This window comes from Meles meles, chromosome 1 (assembly GCF_922984935.1).
Source record: "Meles meles chromosome 1, mMelMel3.1 paternal haplotype, whole genome shotgun sequence".
NCBI lineage: Eukaryota > Metazoa > Chordata > Mammalia > Carnivora > Mustelidae > Meles > Meles meles.
Window position 1 is genome coordinate 897,765 of NC_060066.1, and position 11,588 is coordinate 909,352.

Consider the following 11,588-nt stretch of genomic DNA (forward strand, 5'->3'; position numbering starts at 1 on the left):
CTGTTGGCTCTGACACAGCCCCGAACAGAGATGGAGTAGGACACACGTGTGTGACACACTGGTCCCCGTAGAAGGAGACCATGAAGGGTGGGTGAGGAACTCAGCAGGTATGAGAGGGTGAGACCATGGGAAGGCAGCGGGGATTGTGGGGTAAAGGGAGGTTTTCGGCCAGAATTCTAGAGCGCATCTCTTGTTGACATGGGCCGTGTGTGAGCAGGGCTCTCCCGAAGAGAAAGGGGCTGCAAGTCAGTAGGGGCTCCCCACTTTGGCCTACTGTGTCAACAGAAAGGGAAGAGAAGAGAAGAAATTGCCTTTTCGGAGTGTGGGACAGTGAACACGTGCAAAGGAACGGAAGAAACACAACTGCGAGCGGTGGGAGCTTGTGATCATGAACTAAAATCACCTGGTCAACCCGCTCCTTGTCACTTCAGGACCGTCCCCCCTGTTCCCTGGGGGAGGGGGATGTCTGGGCACTGGAAGGCGGTCTGGGGCTGGGTTCCGGGCTGGTGTAGCATGAGCGTGACGGGGAGGCAGGGAAGGGATGCAGAGAAGGGATGCAAGGAAGAACGCGCAGCTCCCGGAGCTGGGCGGGGACGTTTCCCGGAGCCCCGGACCCGGTCCCACGCAGGTGGCCCTGCGCCCCGGGAGGGCCCGACGTACCGGGCTCCAGGCGGGCACCCGGAGCCCTGAGGTCGGGTCGCTGGAGTCAGGCTGGTGGCGGGGACTGCTGTCCCCGCAGCCGCAGCCGCAGCCGAGAGCGCAGGTTTCCTGCAGGCGCTGCGGGGCCTAGGCCCCCAGCAGGACCTCCAGGGGCGGGACCCCGGCCGGGACGGACTCTGTGGGGCGGGGCCTTAGTCAGGTGCGGGCAGAACTCCGGCCGGGAGGAGGACTCCTAAGGGATGGAGCTCGCGAGTGGGGGCTCGGCCGCGGCGAGACCTGTGGTGGGGCGCGGCCGTAGGCCGGGTGGGCCGGGCCTCCGCCGTCGGGGGGGAGGGGCAGTGGCGGGCGGGGCTTTGCCCGGGAATGGGCGGGGCCTGGGCTGGGCGCGGCGCGGGCTCGGCCCTCACCCGGGATCTCCATTAGGGCTTCGGCCCGAAACGGCGGCTCGCGAGGGACCGGCGGGCTCCACCCCCGCCGGCCGCGCGCCGCGCCTCCCCATTCCAGGAGCAGCGTGGGGGCTCGAGGCGGCGGCCGGCGGCTCCGCTCCCGCCTGGGCGTCTGGGCGTCCGGGCGCAGGGCCAGTGCAGGCGGGGAGCGGCGGCGGCGGCGGCGTGGGGCCGCGGATCCCACGGAGGGCGGCGGCCTGGGCCGGCTGAGCCATGGCGGCCCCAGAGCCGGCGCCGAGGCGGGGCCGGGAACGGGAGCGGGAGGAGGAGAGCGAGGACGAGAGCGACATCCTGGAGGAGAGCCCGTGCGGCCGCTGGCAGAAGCGGCGGGAGCAGGTGGGCACGGGAGGGCGGGGGGGGGGCAGAGAGGGTGGTCGCCGCCCACCTCCGGCGGAGGGGCCGAGGAGGACACGCGGGGCGATGGGAGCGCTGGGCAATCCAGGAGGCCAGAAATCTCTCCGGGGCCTTGCACAGACAGCCCCCTAATTGGCCGGCCTTTGGACCTCTTTGGCCTGGTCCCCACGCCCTGCTGAGGGACGCCCAGTTCCCTAAGGTTCAGTCTCTTCCCAGGACCACCTCCGCATGCCTCTGCGACCAGACCCATGAAGACCATCCTGAATACCCTGAAACCTCCAACCCCCCTCAGCCCAGCTCCTAGATACCCCTACTTGGCTCGTAGAGGCCACCCCTCCTCCAGTCCCCTGGAGGGGCTGAGGGCCAGCCTCCCATGCTTGCTGTCCGCTCAAAGGATGTGGGCAGAGCTCAAGCCCCCACTCTGTGTCCTGACACATATCAGCACACTCATGTCCCCCACCCCCACTGCCAGGTGAACCAGGGCAACATGCCAGGGGTCCAGAGCACCTTCCTGGCCATGGACACAGAGGAGGGGGTAGAGGTGGTGTGGAATGAGTTGCACTTCGGCGATAGGAAGGCCTTCGCAGCCCATGAGGTGAGGCCTGCCCACTCCTTGAGCGACCGGGTCCCATCCCCCCACCCCGTGACCGCACCCCCCTTCCCAGGAGAAGATCCAGACCATGTTTGAGCAGCTGGTGCTGGTGGACCACCCCAACATTGTCAAGCTGCACAAATACTGGCTGGATGCCTCAGAAGCCCGGGCGCGGGTGAGCCACGGGCCCAGGGCGCCGCGGGGTGGGGGGCGACCACAGCTGGGGTGGGGGATGGGGGGTGGTAGGGACCCACCGCAGTTGGCAGAGCCCGCCCGCCCCGCAGGTCGTCTTCATCACAGAGTACGTGTCCTCGGGCAGTCTCAAGCAGTTCCTCAAAAAGACCAAGAAAAACCACAAGGCCATGAACGCCCGGGTATGGGGAGTGGGCCAGGGCCGCGTCAGGGGTGTGGGGGAGGGGCAGCTCTGGGGACAGGAGCGGGCCGGCGGGGGGCAGGGATGCGAGGTGGGGGTGCAGGGTGAGCAGCGCAGGCCCAGCCGCCTCTCCGCACCGGTCCGATGGAATCCATCCGCCACCAGGCCTGGAAGCGCTGGTGCACACAGATCCTGTCCGCGCTCAGGTGAGGGCCTGGGCTTGCCCCTGCCATGCCCCCATTCCCGCGATGCCCCCCCCCCACCTGACCGCACCACTCTCCTTCCCTCCTGCAGCTTTCTACATGCGTGCAGTCCCCCTATCATCCACGGCAACCTGACCAGTGACACCATCTTCATCCAGCACAACGGCCTCATCAAGATTGGCTCCGGTGCTCGCGGGGCTGGGGGGGGCGTGGGGGGGGAGGGGGGCTGCCGGAAGCCAGGGGCAGAGGACGCCCAACGCCCGTCACCTTGACGCCTATTCTTCCTCCCTGTGGCGGCCTGTGCAGTGTGGCACCGTGTCTTCTCCAGTGGTGCGTGGGGACCCAAGGGGGCTGGAGGGCACGGGGCTGCCTGGTCTGCTCACCGTCCGCTCTGTGCACAGCGCTCCCAGACGATCTGCGAAGCCCAGTCCGTGCCCAGCGGGAGGAAGTCCGGAACCTGCACTTCTTCCCGCCGGAGTATGGCGGTGAGTCCCGAGACTGGAGACCCTGTTGTCGCGCGTCTCCCCTGCCTAGCCTGATCCGATCTGCCCTTTCAGAGCTCGCAGACGGCACTGCTGTGGACATCTTTTCCTTTGGGATGTGTGCGCTGGAGGTACCGGCCCAGGGGCTCCCGGCGCCCAGCCAGCTCCCTGCACCTCTCCTCCGTGCCTGACCTGCCCCTGCCCCGCAGATGGCTGTGCTGGAGATCCAAGCCAATGGGGACACCCAGGTCACAGAAGAGGCCATCACTCGCGCCAGGCACTCACTGAGCGACCCCAACATGCGGGTGAGCAGCTGGCCTTGCCCCTCCCACCTGGCTCCAAGGGGTCCCGGGTAGGGCCGGTGTGGTGCTGAGGACAGGCGGGAGGTTCGGGGGTTCAGTGCCACGGCGGGATGAGCCAGCCCCTCTGCACCAAGGCTCACCCACAAGGACAGCCTGACGCATGGTGCCTGTGGAGTTTCAGGCCTGCAGGCCCTAAAGGTCCTTCTAAGGCAGGAGAGACTAGAGAGAGCCTTTCTCTGGGAGTGCTCTGCCATGCTCCTCTCGGAGACAAGAGAGAGGCTCAGAGAGGCTCAGGCTTTGGGATAAGGGGTGGAGCCAGGGTTCCACTCTGCATCCCTGGCTTAAAGCCTCCAGGAAGCCAGCTAGAGGTGACGTGGCCCCAGCTTAGGTCGAGGTGGTGGTGGGGAGGGGGCAAAGGGAACGTGGGATGGAGGGTGTGTCCACAGTCTGTCTAGGCTATCTGACTTGACCACGTGGCCTCTGGGGATCAGGGTTGGAAGTGATGGGGCCCGGATGGGGCTGGTGAGAAGTGAAGCCAGAACTGATGTTGGGGGGCAGCAGAGGACAGGTGTGGTGATGCTGGGGCATGGCCCCATCGGGGCATCTCGAGTTGGGCCTGAGCTGAGGCAACCAAGGGGAACAGTCTGTGGGGAGACGGGTTTACGCTGGGCCGCACAGACCTCCAGGAGCCTGGGCTGATCGGGCCCTCTGCCCGGCACCATCACTCCCCCCCGCCCCCCGCCCTACCCCGCCCAGAACCTCCGGGCAGGGGCTGCCCCCCCGCAGTGCAGGCTTCACCCGCGGACCGCAGGTGACCACACTGACCCCGTGATTTCTGCGAGCGGCCCAGGGAGTAGAGCACGGCCAGTTCTGGACCCAGGGCCTGACGGTCCTGCTTGTAGATGCGGGTCCCGGCCAAGCTGCTAACAGTTCGCCTGTTCCTTGACCCCTTCCTGCAAGAAGACTCCCACAAGGACGGGAGCCCTGGGGTCTGGGGACTTCAGGGGCCTGCGCTCCTCACTGCGCGCCCTCCTTGGCCTCCCCTCTCCGCACCCCTAGGAGTTCATCCTCTCCTGCCTGGCGCGGGACCCCAGCCGCCGGCCGTCGGCCCACAACCTCCTCTTCCACCGGGTGCTCTTCGAGGTGCATTCGCTGAAGCTGCTGGCGGCTCACTGCGTCATCCAGCACCAGCGTGAGGCCCGACGGGCGGGGCGGCCGGGGGCTGGGCTCCGGGGGCCAGAGGGCCCCCTTCGGCACCCCGTGTGCTCCTGCTGCCCGCAGACCTCATGCCTGAGAACGTGGTGGAGGAGAAAAGCAAGGCGGTGGACCTGCACGCCGTCCTGGCCGAGATCCCCCGGCCGCCCCGGCCCCCGCGGCAGTGGCGGTGAGCGTGCCTCCCCCCCCCCCCCCGCAGGCCTCCCGGTCTCTGAGCGCTCAGCCCGCCCCCCCCCCCCCCCCCCCCCCCCGCCAGCCAGGGCAGCCGCTGCCCCTCATGTGCGCCTCCCACCTGCCCAGGTACTCGGAGGTCTCCTGCTTGGAGCTCGACAAGTTCCTGGAGGACGTCAGGTGAGAGCTGCTGTGAGTCTGGGGAAGCAGGGGCTGCGCGGCCGGAGCCCCCAGCCACCCCAGTGTATCCCCAGGAACGGGATCTACCCACTGATGAACTTCGCGGCTACTCGGCCCCTGGGGCTGCCCCGTGTGCTGGCCCCGCCCCCCGAGGAGGCCCAGAAGGCCAAGACCCCGACGCCAGAACCTTTTGACTCCGAGACTAGGAAGGTGAGCCTGGGCTCCTGCTGCACTGAGCCCATCCTCAGGCCCGGCCACGGCCCAGAGGGGTCTCTTGCCAGGGGCTTCGAGCGCCCCCCAGCCCAGCACTCTTCCAGGCTGCCAGAAACCAGGTCCTGGTAGACCGTGGTGTTGGGGGTAGGAGATGGGAGACGAGCTAGGACGCCCCCTTTGTCAGAGGCTCTTTGCCCCCTGCAGACCCTTCCAGAATCCTTTGGTGCCAGCCCCCCGGCCCTGCCCGGGTCCTCTGGGCTCCCGGCAGCCGCCCGCCGGGAATCTTACCTGCTCCTGGGCCTCTCTGATGCCCCCATGCCCGGCTTGCTGATTCCCTGACATTTGTGTCCCACTGCGTTCTCCAAGGCCTCCCGGACATTGTGTTTCCCCCAACCTCTCCTCCTGGAAGGCTCCCTCCTGGCCAGGGGCCTGCCCCGGTCAGCCTCAGCCCCGCTCCCCCTTTCCATGTCCATACCTACTGGGTTCCAGAAGCTCTGGCTTTGGCCTTGGGTGTGTCTCCATGGTTTCCACCCTGATCTAGGTCACCCCCATTTCCTACTTGGATGCTGAACCAGCCGCCAACCTAGCCTCCTCCCTGCAGCCAGGATTCATGTCCTGACTGCCACAGCTGCCCCCAGAGCTGGGGGGTCTTCAGCCTGATCCCCAGGTGTCCTGAGGCCCGGCGTTGCTGGCGTCGCCCGCCTCCGCTCCTTTCCCTGCCGACCCGTCCCTTCACTGCTTCTCCCAGCTCTCTCCTCATTCCGGTCTTCTCCCCACCTGCGAAAACCCGGTTTGTCCTTCGGCACCCAGACTTGGTGTCCACCCTTCTGGAAGGTTCCTGAAGCGGCCAGGCCACCTGTAGTGAATGTGCTTCTTAGGCTCGCTTTAGAGCTTTGCCCCCATTGCCAGTCCTTACCGTCCCTTCGGGAGCCCGAGTCGGCCTCTGCGCTTGCCACCGGCTGCTGAGGTCTTCGTGGTGACCTCGGGCCACCCTGTCCCCAGGTGATTCAGATGCAGTGCAACCTGGAGAGAAGCGAGGACAAGGCCCGCTGGCATGTGAGCAGGGCAGGGCTGGGGCCCACGGAGGAGCAGGGTAGGGGGAGGCAGCTGGGGGTTCTGGGTGGACTCTGGGAGCCAAGCACGCCCTCCTGCCTCCGCAGCTCACTCTGCTCCTGGTGCTGGAGGACCGGCTGCACAGGCAGCTCACCTATGACCTGCTCCCAAGTAGGCCAGGCGGGGCCCCGGGCAGGGGCGGGTGTGGGTGTGGGCACAGGCAGCGGCCTCACCCCTCTGTCCCGCCCCTGCCCGTGCGCCTGCTGCAGCCGACAGTGCCCAGGACCTCGCCGCCGAGCTGGTACACTATGGCTTCGTTCACGAGGTGTGTGGGCTGACCCAGCCAGGCTGGGAGGGGGAGACAGCGGAGTGTGCACCCGCCACCCCGTGCCTCCTTCCCGCCCTGCAGGATGACCGCACCAAGCTGGCTGCCTTCCTGGAAAGCACCTTCCTCAAGCACCTCGGAGCTCAGCCGTGACCTCGCAGCCCAGTCCCCGGGGACCAGCCCTGGCCGCCCACGTGGGGAAGCTCAGCCTTGGCCCAGGGCTCAGGGGACCAGGGGCTGACCTCTGCTTACGTGCTTGGGGGCTGGTGGCCAGATGCCAGCTAGTGAGGAGCTTCAGCCTTCCATGGCTTTCACGGAGAGCCTGGAGTGGGGTAGGGAGGGTGGTGGGTTTGGGGCCCATCAGGGGGTAAAGGAGCCTGGGTTGGGGCTCAGGGGAGTAGTTAGGCCCCACATGTTGTCCGGATCGGGATTTTCCCACCTAGCCAGCTTGCACAATTCACGGTCCCTTCTCATATCCTGTATTTCCTGGCCAAGAGTTCTCCCCCACCCCAAGATCTCTGGTGGGTGACCGAGCCTTCAGCACGGGAGAGGCTGCGCTGCAGGGAGCCGCTGTGCTGGGGCCGGGGGGTCAGTCCCGGACAGATGCCTGCCCAGGGCAACGCTCCACACCCTATTGGAACCACAGACCCACCCTGAGACCCCCCCCATTAAGCCAATGGTACCACACCTGCAGGCGCGACACACAGTGCTGGGCCCTGGGCAGGGCCACGACCTGGGAGGAGAAGCAGATGGCAGAGACGTTTCACAAGTCCCCAGCACCACCCAACTCCTGCACAGCCCTCCAGCCCCTGCCCAGCGCAGACCCACCTTGGAGACCCCCTCTGACTTTCCACTGCTCTGGGACAGGGACCTGCCACGCCCTCTGCAGACTGTTCTGGCCCCCCACAGCCCTCTCCAAAGAGCTGTTTTCCCTCCCACATTGCTAGACCTGGAGGCCTTGGGCTCAGGCATCCTCCTTGCTCTCACTGTGCTTTCTCTCAAACTCACTACCCGTCACGTATAGTCACTCACCCCCTCCTGTGGCAGCTGCCTCCCAGGTCCCGGGAACAGCAGCCCCTGACTCCCTGTCTCTCCCACTCAACTCCCTCCCACCCCTCACCGCCCTAGCCCCCTTTCTCCCAGACCGCCTCCCCTCTGTCTCCAAGTTGAGTTAAGCATTCTTCAACATTTTACATTGCATGAACTTACTGCATTCAGGTTTCTTTTGAAGAATTTCTATTGTCAAACCAGGAAAGCTCACCACTGTGTTACTTCTCTGGTCTTGCTAGAAGAATTCACCACAAAGTTAGTGGCTTAAAATACCACAGATTTACTGTGGCTCTGCAGGTCAAAAGTCTGGTACAGTTCTCTTCAGGCGTAAGCCAGGCTGCATTCCTTTCTGGAGGTTCTAGGTGAGCCTGAAACTATTTCCTAGGTTTCCATTTTCTGCTTCAGGTTGTTGGCCTGCGGGTGTCGGGGATGGCATGGGCACTGGCCAGGAATTCATCTCCTTGCAACAGTAAGGCCAAGGTCCCCATCTTCTTGCCTGCTATAAACTGAAGGTCATTTCTTGCCTTCTACAGGCACCGCCATTCCTTGGCTCATGTACTCATCCTCCGTCTTCAAAGCCAAAAACAGCCGGTTGAGTCTTTCTCATGATCCATCTGTGGTTTTCCGCAGCCAGGACAGCTTCACGTAATTAGGTTGGGTCCCCCTGAATAATCCAGAATAATCTCCCCATCACAAGGTCCTTAATCATGTCTGGAAATCCCTTTTGCCATATAAAGTAACAGTCACAGGGTCTGGGGGTTCGGGCATGGACATCCTGGAGAGAGGGCATCATCTTTCCACCTACTACATTACCCTAACCAAAAACCAAAACAAAGTTACCAAGGTGTATCAAAGAAATTAAATGTACAAACATAGTGAATCTCAAGTTGTCTTAAACACCCCAATATCCTACAGAGTTACTCCTTCAACTTTAACAAATCTACAGTAACATTCAAGGCTAGTTGGAAATCCCGATGCTGTCTTAAACAATGAGTGTCAAGTGCGTGACAGGTTGTGTACCCATTAAACTGAACTCAAAAGTATCAATACTATCATTGCTTCATTTAGTCATGCTTAATGAGGTTTTCATTTTAACTTTTACCCAAGTTATACACATATCATTTTAAAAGTGGAATTTTTTTTTTAAGTCAACAATAAATGATCGGTGCAGTCTCCAAGTCTGATCCTTCCCAGATTCAACTCTTAGCTATTTATTTCTTCAGGCATGTAAAATCCATCTATCCCAAGCTGCACATGCTTTTACTGCTTTTTATTGGTTTTTCTACATAAGGTGTCCCCTGCTGGTGTCCTTGGAGAAGAGGGGGGTCACTGGCCTCAGGGTCCTGACCCAGCATCGTCCCAGTGTGGTGTGTATTATTACAGCTTCATTACTGCAGGTCTCAGCAGAGAACAAGCTGTCCTAGGGTTGTATTTGGTTTCTTGCACAACTTTTTGTTTTGCCTGGAGTTAATCATTGCCTTTTTTGTTTGTTTGCTTAGTTTTCTGTACACATCTCGTTAACTCGTTCTTAGATTCTCCGGCAGACGTGTGAACCTCTCAATACTTGAGATTCATTGCACAATGGATTGCTGTTTCCTCTTTCCCCGGAGCCCCCACCATGCCAGCTCTCTGCCCCAGGCTGTGTGTTCTTGGGCCTGTGGCCCAGCCGCCAGCGCGAGTTTCTCCTTTGCCAGCATCCCGGAGCATGTCTCTCCTTTTACTGGAGCCTCACTTTCCTCTTCCTTCATTCACCCTTTGTTGGAAGAACATCCTCCAAGTTTCCTGAGAGAGGGCGCATGGGAAATTAGGGAGTCTTTGCCCATTTGTCCTTAGTCTACTCTTACGTCTGCTTCTTAGTGTAGCAAGGCACAAAAGTTTGCCTAAGTTGAAAACTATTTCTTCCCAGGATTTTGAGGGTGTCACGTGATTTTCTTCTAATCCCGAGACTTCCCATGTCTTTCTGAATTCGAACCATTGGTGATTCCCCTCCCTCTCTCTTCCTTTCCCTCTCTCCTTCCTTCCCTTTGGAAATCTCAATGATGTTTCTGGGTTGCTTCTGGCTGTGGGATGTGGTGCCCGCTTCCTTATCTGGAAGAATGGGATAATAACAGTACCCGCTTTGGGGCGCCTGGGCAGCTCAGTGGGGTAAAGTCTCTGCCTTTGGCTCAGGTCGTGATCCCAGGGTCGTGGGATCAAGGCCCGCACTGGGCTCTCTGCTCAGCGTGGAGCCTGCTTTCTCCTCTCTCTGCCTGCCTCTCTGCCTGCTTGTGATCTCCGTCTGTCAAGTAAAGGAATAAAATGTTTTAAAAAAATAAAACAACAGTACCCACTTCATGGAATTGTTGTAAAAATCACACAAAGTAATGTTTGTAAGGTAATGAGGACTGAGCCCAGCACCCAAGCACTCTGAACGCCTTTTTATATATCAGTGACGAATCGCATTAAGAGAAGCTACTGCCACAAAGTGGTGCTTCTGCGCTCCATCCCCTGCAGTGGCCATGGCAAGTCCCAGTCCCTTCACCACTTCACCCATTCCCCCTCTCCTGTGGAGGCTGGTTAGGTACCAGGTCATTTCTAAGCACTGGAGAACACCACTCAGTGTGACAGATTATATTTCCTCTTCTCTACTTATCAGGTTTTGTTTTATACATTCTGGAAGATTTCAACTGTATCTTTAAACCCTCCATTTAATTGTTCATTTTCGTCTCATATTTTTAATTTATAAGTACTCTTTCTCCGTTATTGAACTTTCTTTATAGCTTCTTGTTCTTTTTTAAAAGATTTATTTATTTAATAGCAGCTAGAGAGAGCACGAGTAGACAGGGCGGCACGCGGGGGGTGGGGGCGGGAAGCAGGTTCCCCGCGGAGCAGGGAGCCCCGGTGGCGGGGCTCCATCGCAGGAACCTGAGATCATGACCTGAGCCGAAGGCAGAGGCTTCAACCCCCTGAGCCACCCAGGCGCCCCTTTTTATACTTTCTTGTTCTTGATTTTGGTTTTCTTTTACGTTTTTATTTTACTTCCAGTGAGTTAACATACAGTGTTTTATTGGTTTTGGGTGTGCGACAGATTGATTGTTTTGACTTTGGACGCAACATCCTCTGTGATTATCTCGGAGAATATGGTTTTGGTTTTTTCCTTGCTTTATTGTCTCTGCTCCTTCTGAGTCCCTCTTCCTTTTCCGTTTTTGTTTTCTTCCTCCTCCTCAGGTCTCTGGTGATGCCGGGCTGCTCAGCTGCTTTTACGAGTGATGTCGTATTGGTGGGGCTTACTGCCTGTGAGCTCTGAGGCCAGGGATCTCGCCAGGCCAGTCTGCGGACCACCCTGCAGCCGCCCGTCTTCTGAGCCAGCAGCTGCCGCTCAGAGCAGCTCTGAGGTTCACGGGCGGCAGGTGGGGAACGGGCAGGGCTCTCGCTAAGTCCCCCGCTTTCCGACCGGGGCCCTGCGTGGACAGCCCAGCCAGCGCCGCGGGGAGAGCCGAGTGGAGGCTCCATTTCCACCGCACGGCCCCGGCGTCGCAGCCCCGGAGCGGCTCGCGCGGCCCACCGTCCTCCAGCCGCACGACGCCCCGCTTCGGCGCTCCCGGGACCGGCCTTCACAGAACTCTTCCCTGGTTCGAGCAGGCGGTCCGCGTGTTTACCAGCGGCGTCCGTCTGGCTGCAGACCCTCCCAGGGCTGAGAAGGGCCCCGCCCCCGGGGAAGGACCCGGTGCCGCCTCCGGGCTGGAGGTCTCGTCGCCTGAGGCCGCGGTGGGGCTCCTCGAGCAGGGTCCCGGGGCCGGGCGTGGCCCGCGGCCGACTGCAGCGCAGCCCCACGCCACGACGGGGCCTGGCGCCCGGAAACACGGCGGGGAGCGTCGGGGCTGAAGCGGGTCCGGACCGTGCGCAGGCGGCGCGTCCCGACTCCGGCGGGCACGACTCGGGAACGCGGCGACTCTCCGCCGCCCCCTCGGCGCGGTCTCTGCGGCCGAC

At 61.5% G+C, this 11,588-nt stretch overlaps 1 protein-coding gene across 2 annotated transcripts; it reads left to right on the forward strand.

Moving 5' to 3' along the window:
* Window positions 1-1,111: 1,111 nt before the first annotated feature.
* Window positions 1,112-8,792, forward strand: NRBP2 (nuclear receptor binding protein 2). 2 transcript variants are annotated; one of them, XM_046015924.1, is made up of 19 exons: window positions 1,112-1,442; window positions 1,933-2,055; window positions 2,126-2,227; window positions 2,337-2,426; window positions 2,591-2,631; window positions 2,720-2,814; window positions 2,935-2,958; window positions 3,030-3,113; window positions 3,186-3,241; window positions 3,320-3,415; window positions 4,472-4,604; window positions 4,694-4,796; window positions 4,928-4,978; window positions 5,053-5,188; window positions 6,194-6,247; window positions 6,352-6,415; window positions 6,514-6,569; window positions 6,654-6,901; window positions 7,264-8,792. In XM_046015924.1, exons 1-18 carry the CDS (start codon window positions 1,320-1,322, stop codon window positions 6,720-6,722), a joined length of 1,500 nt encoding a protein of 499 aa, XP_045871880.1. In that variant the 5' UTR covers window positions 1,112-1,319; the 3' UTR covers window positions 6,723-6,901; window positions 7,264-8,792. The 2 variants fall into 2 exon arrangements, with proteins under 2 accessions (XP_045871880.1, XP_045871886.1); XM_046015930.1 differs by having other exon boundaries at window positions 8,153-8,792.
* The last annotated feature ends 2,796 nt before the right edge of the window (window positions 8,793-11,588 follow it).

Coding starts and splice junctions, on each gene's coding strand:
- NRBP2 (XM_046015924.1), top strand. CDS start 1,320: ATGGCGGCCCCAGAGCCGGCGCCGAGGCGGGGCCGGGAACGGGAGCGG. Junction 3,114..3,185: donor CTTCCCGCCGGAGTATGGCG/GTGAGTCCCGAG, acceptor CTGCCCTTTCAG/AGCTCGCAGACGGCACTGCT. Junction 4,605..4,693: donor CTGCGTCATCCAGCACCAGC/GTGAGGCCCGAC, acceptor TGCTGCCCGCAG/ACCTCATGCCTGAGAACGTG.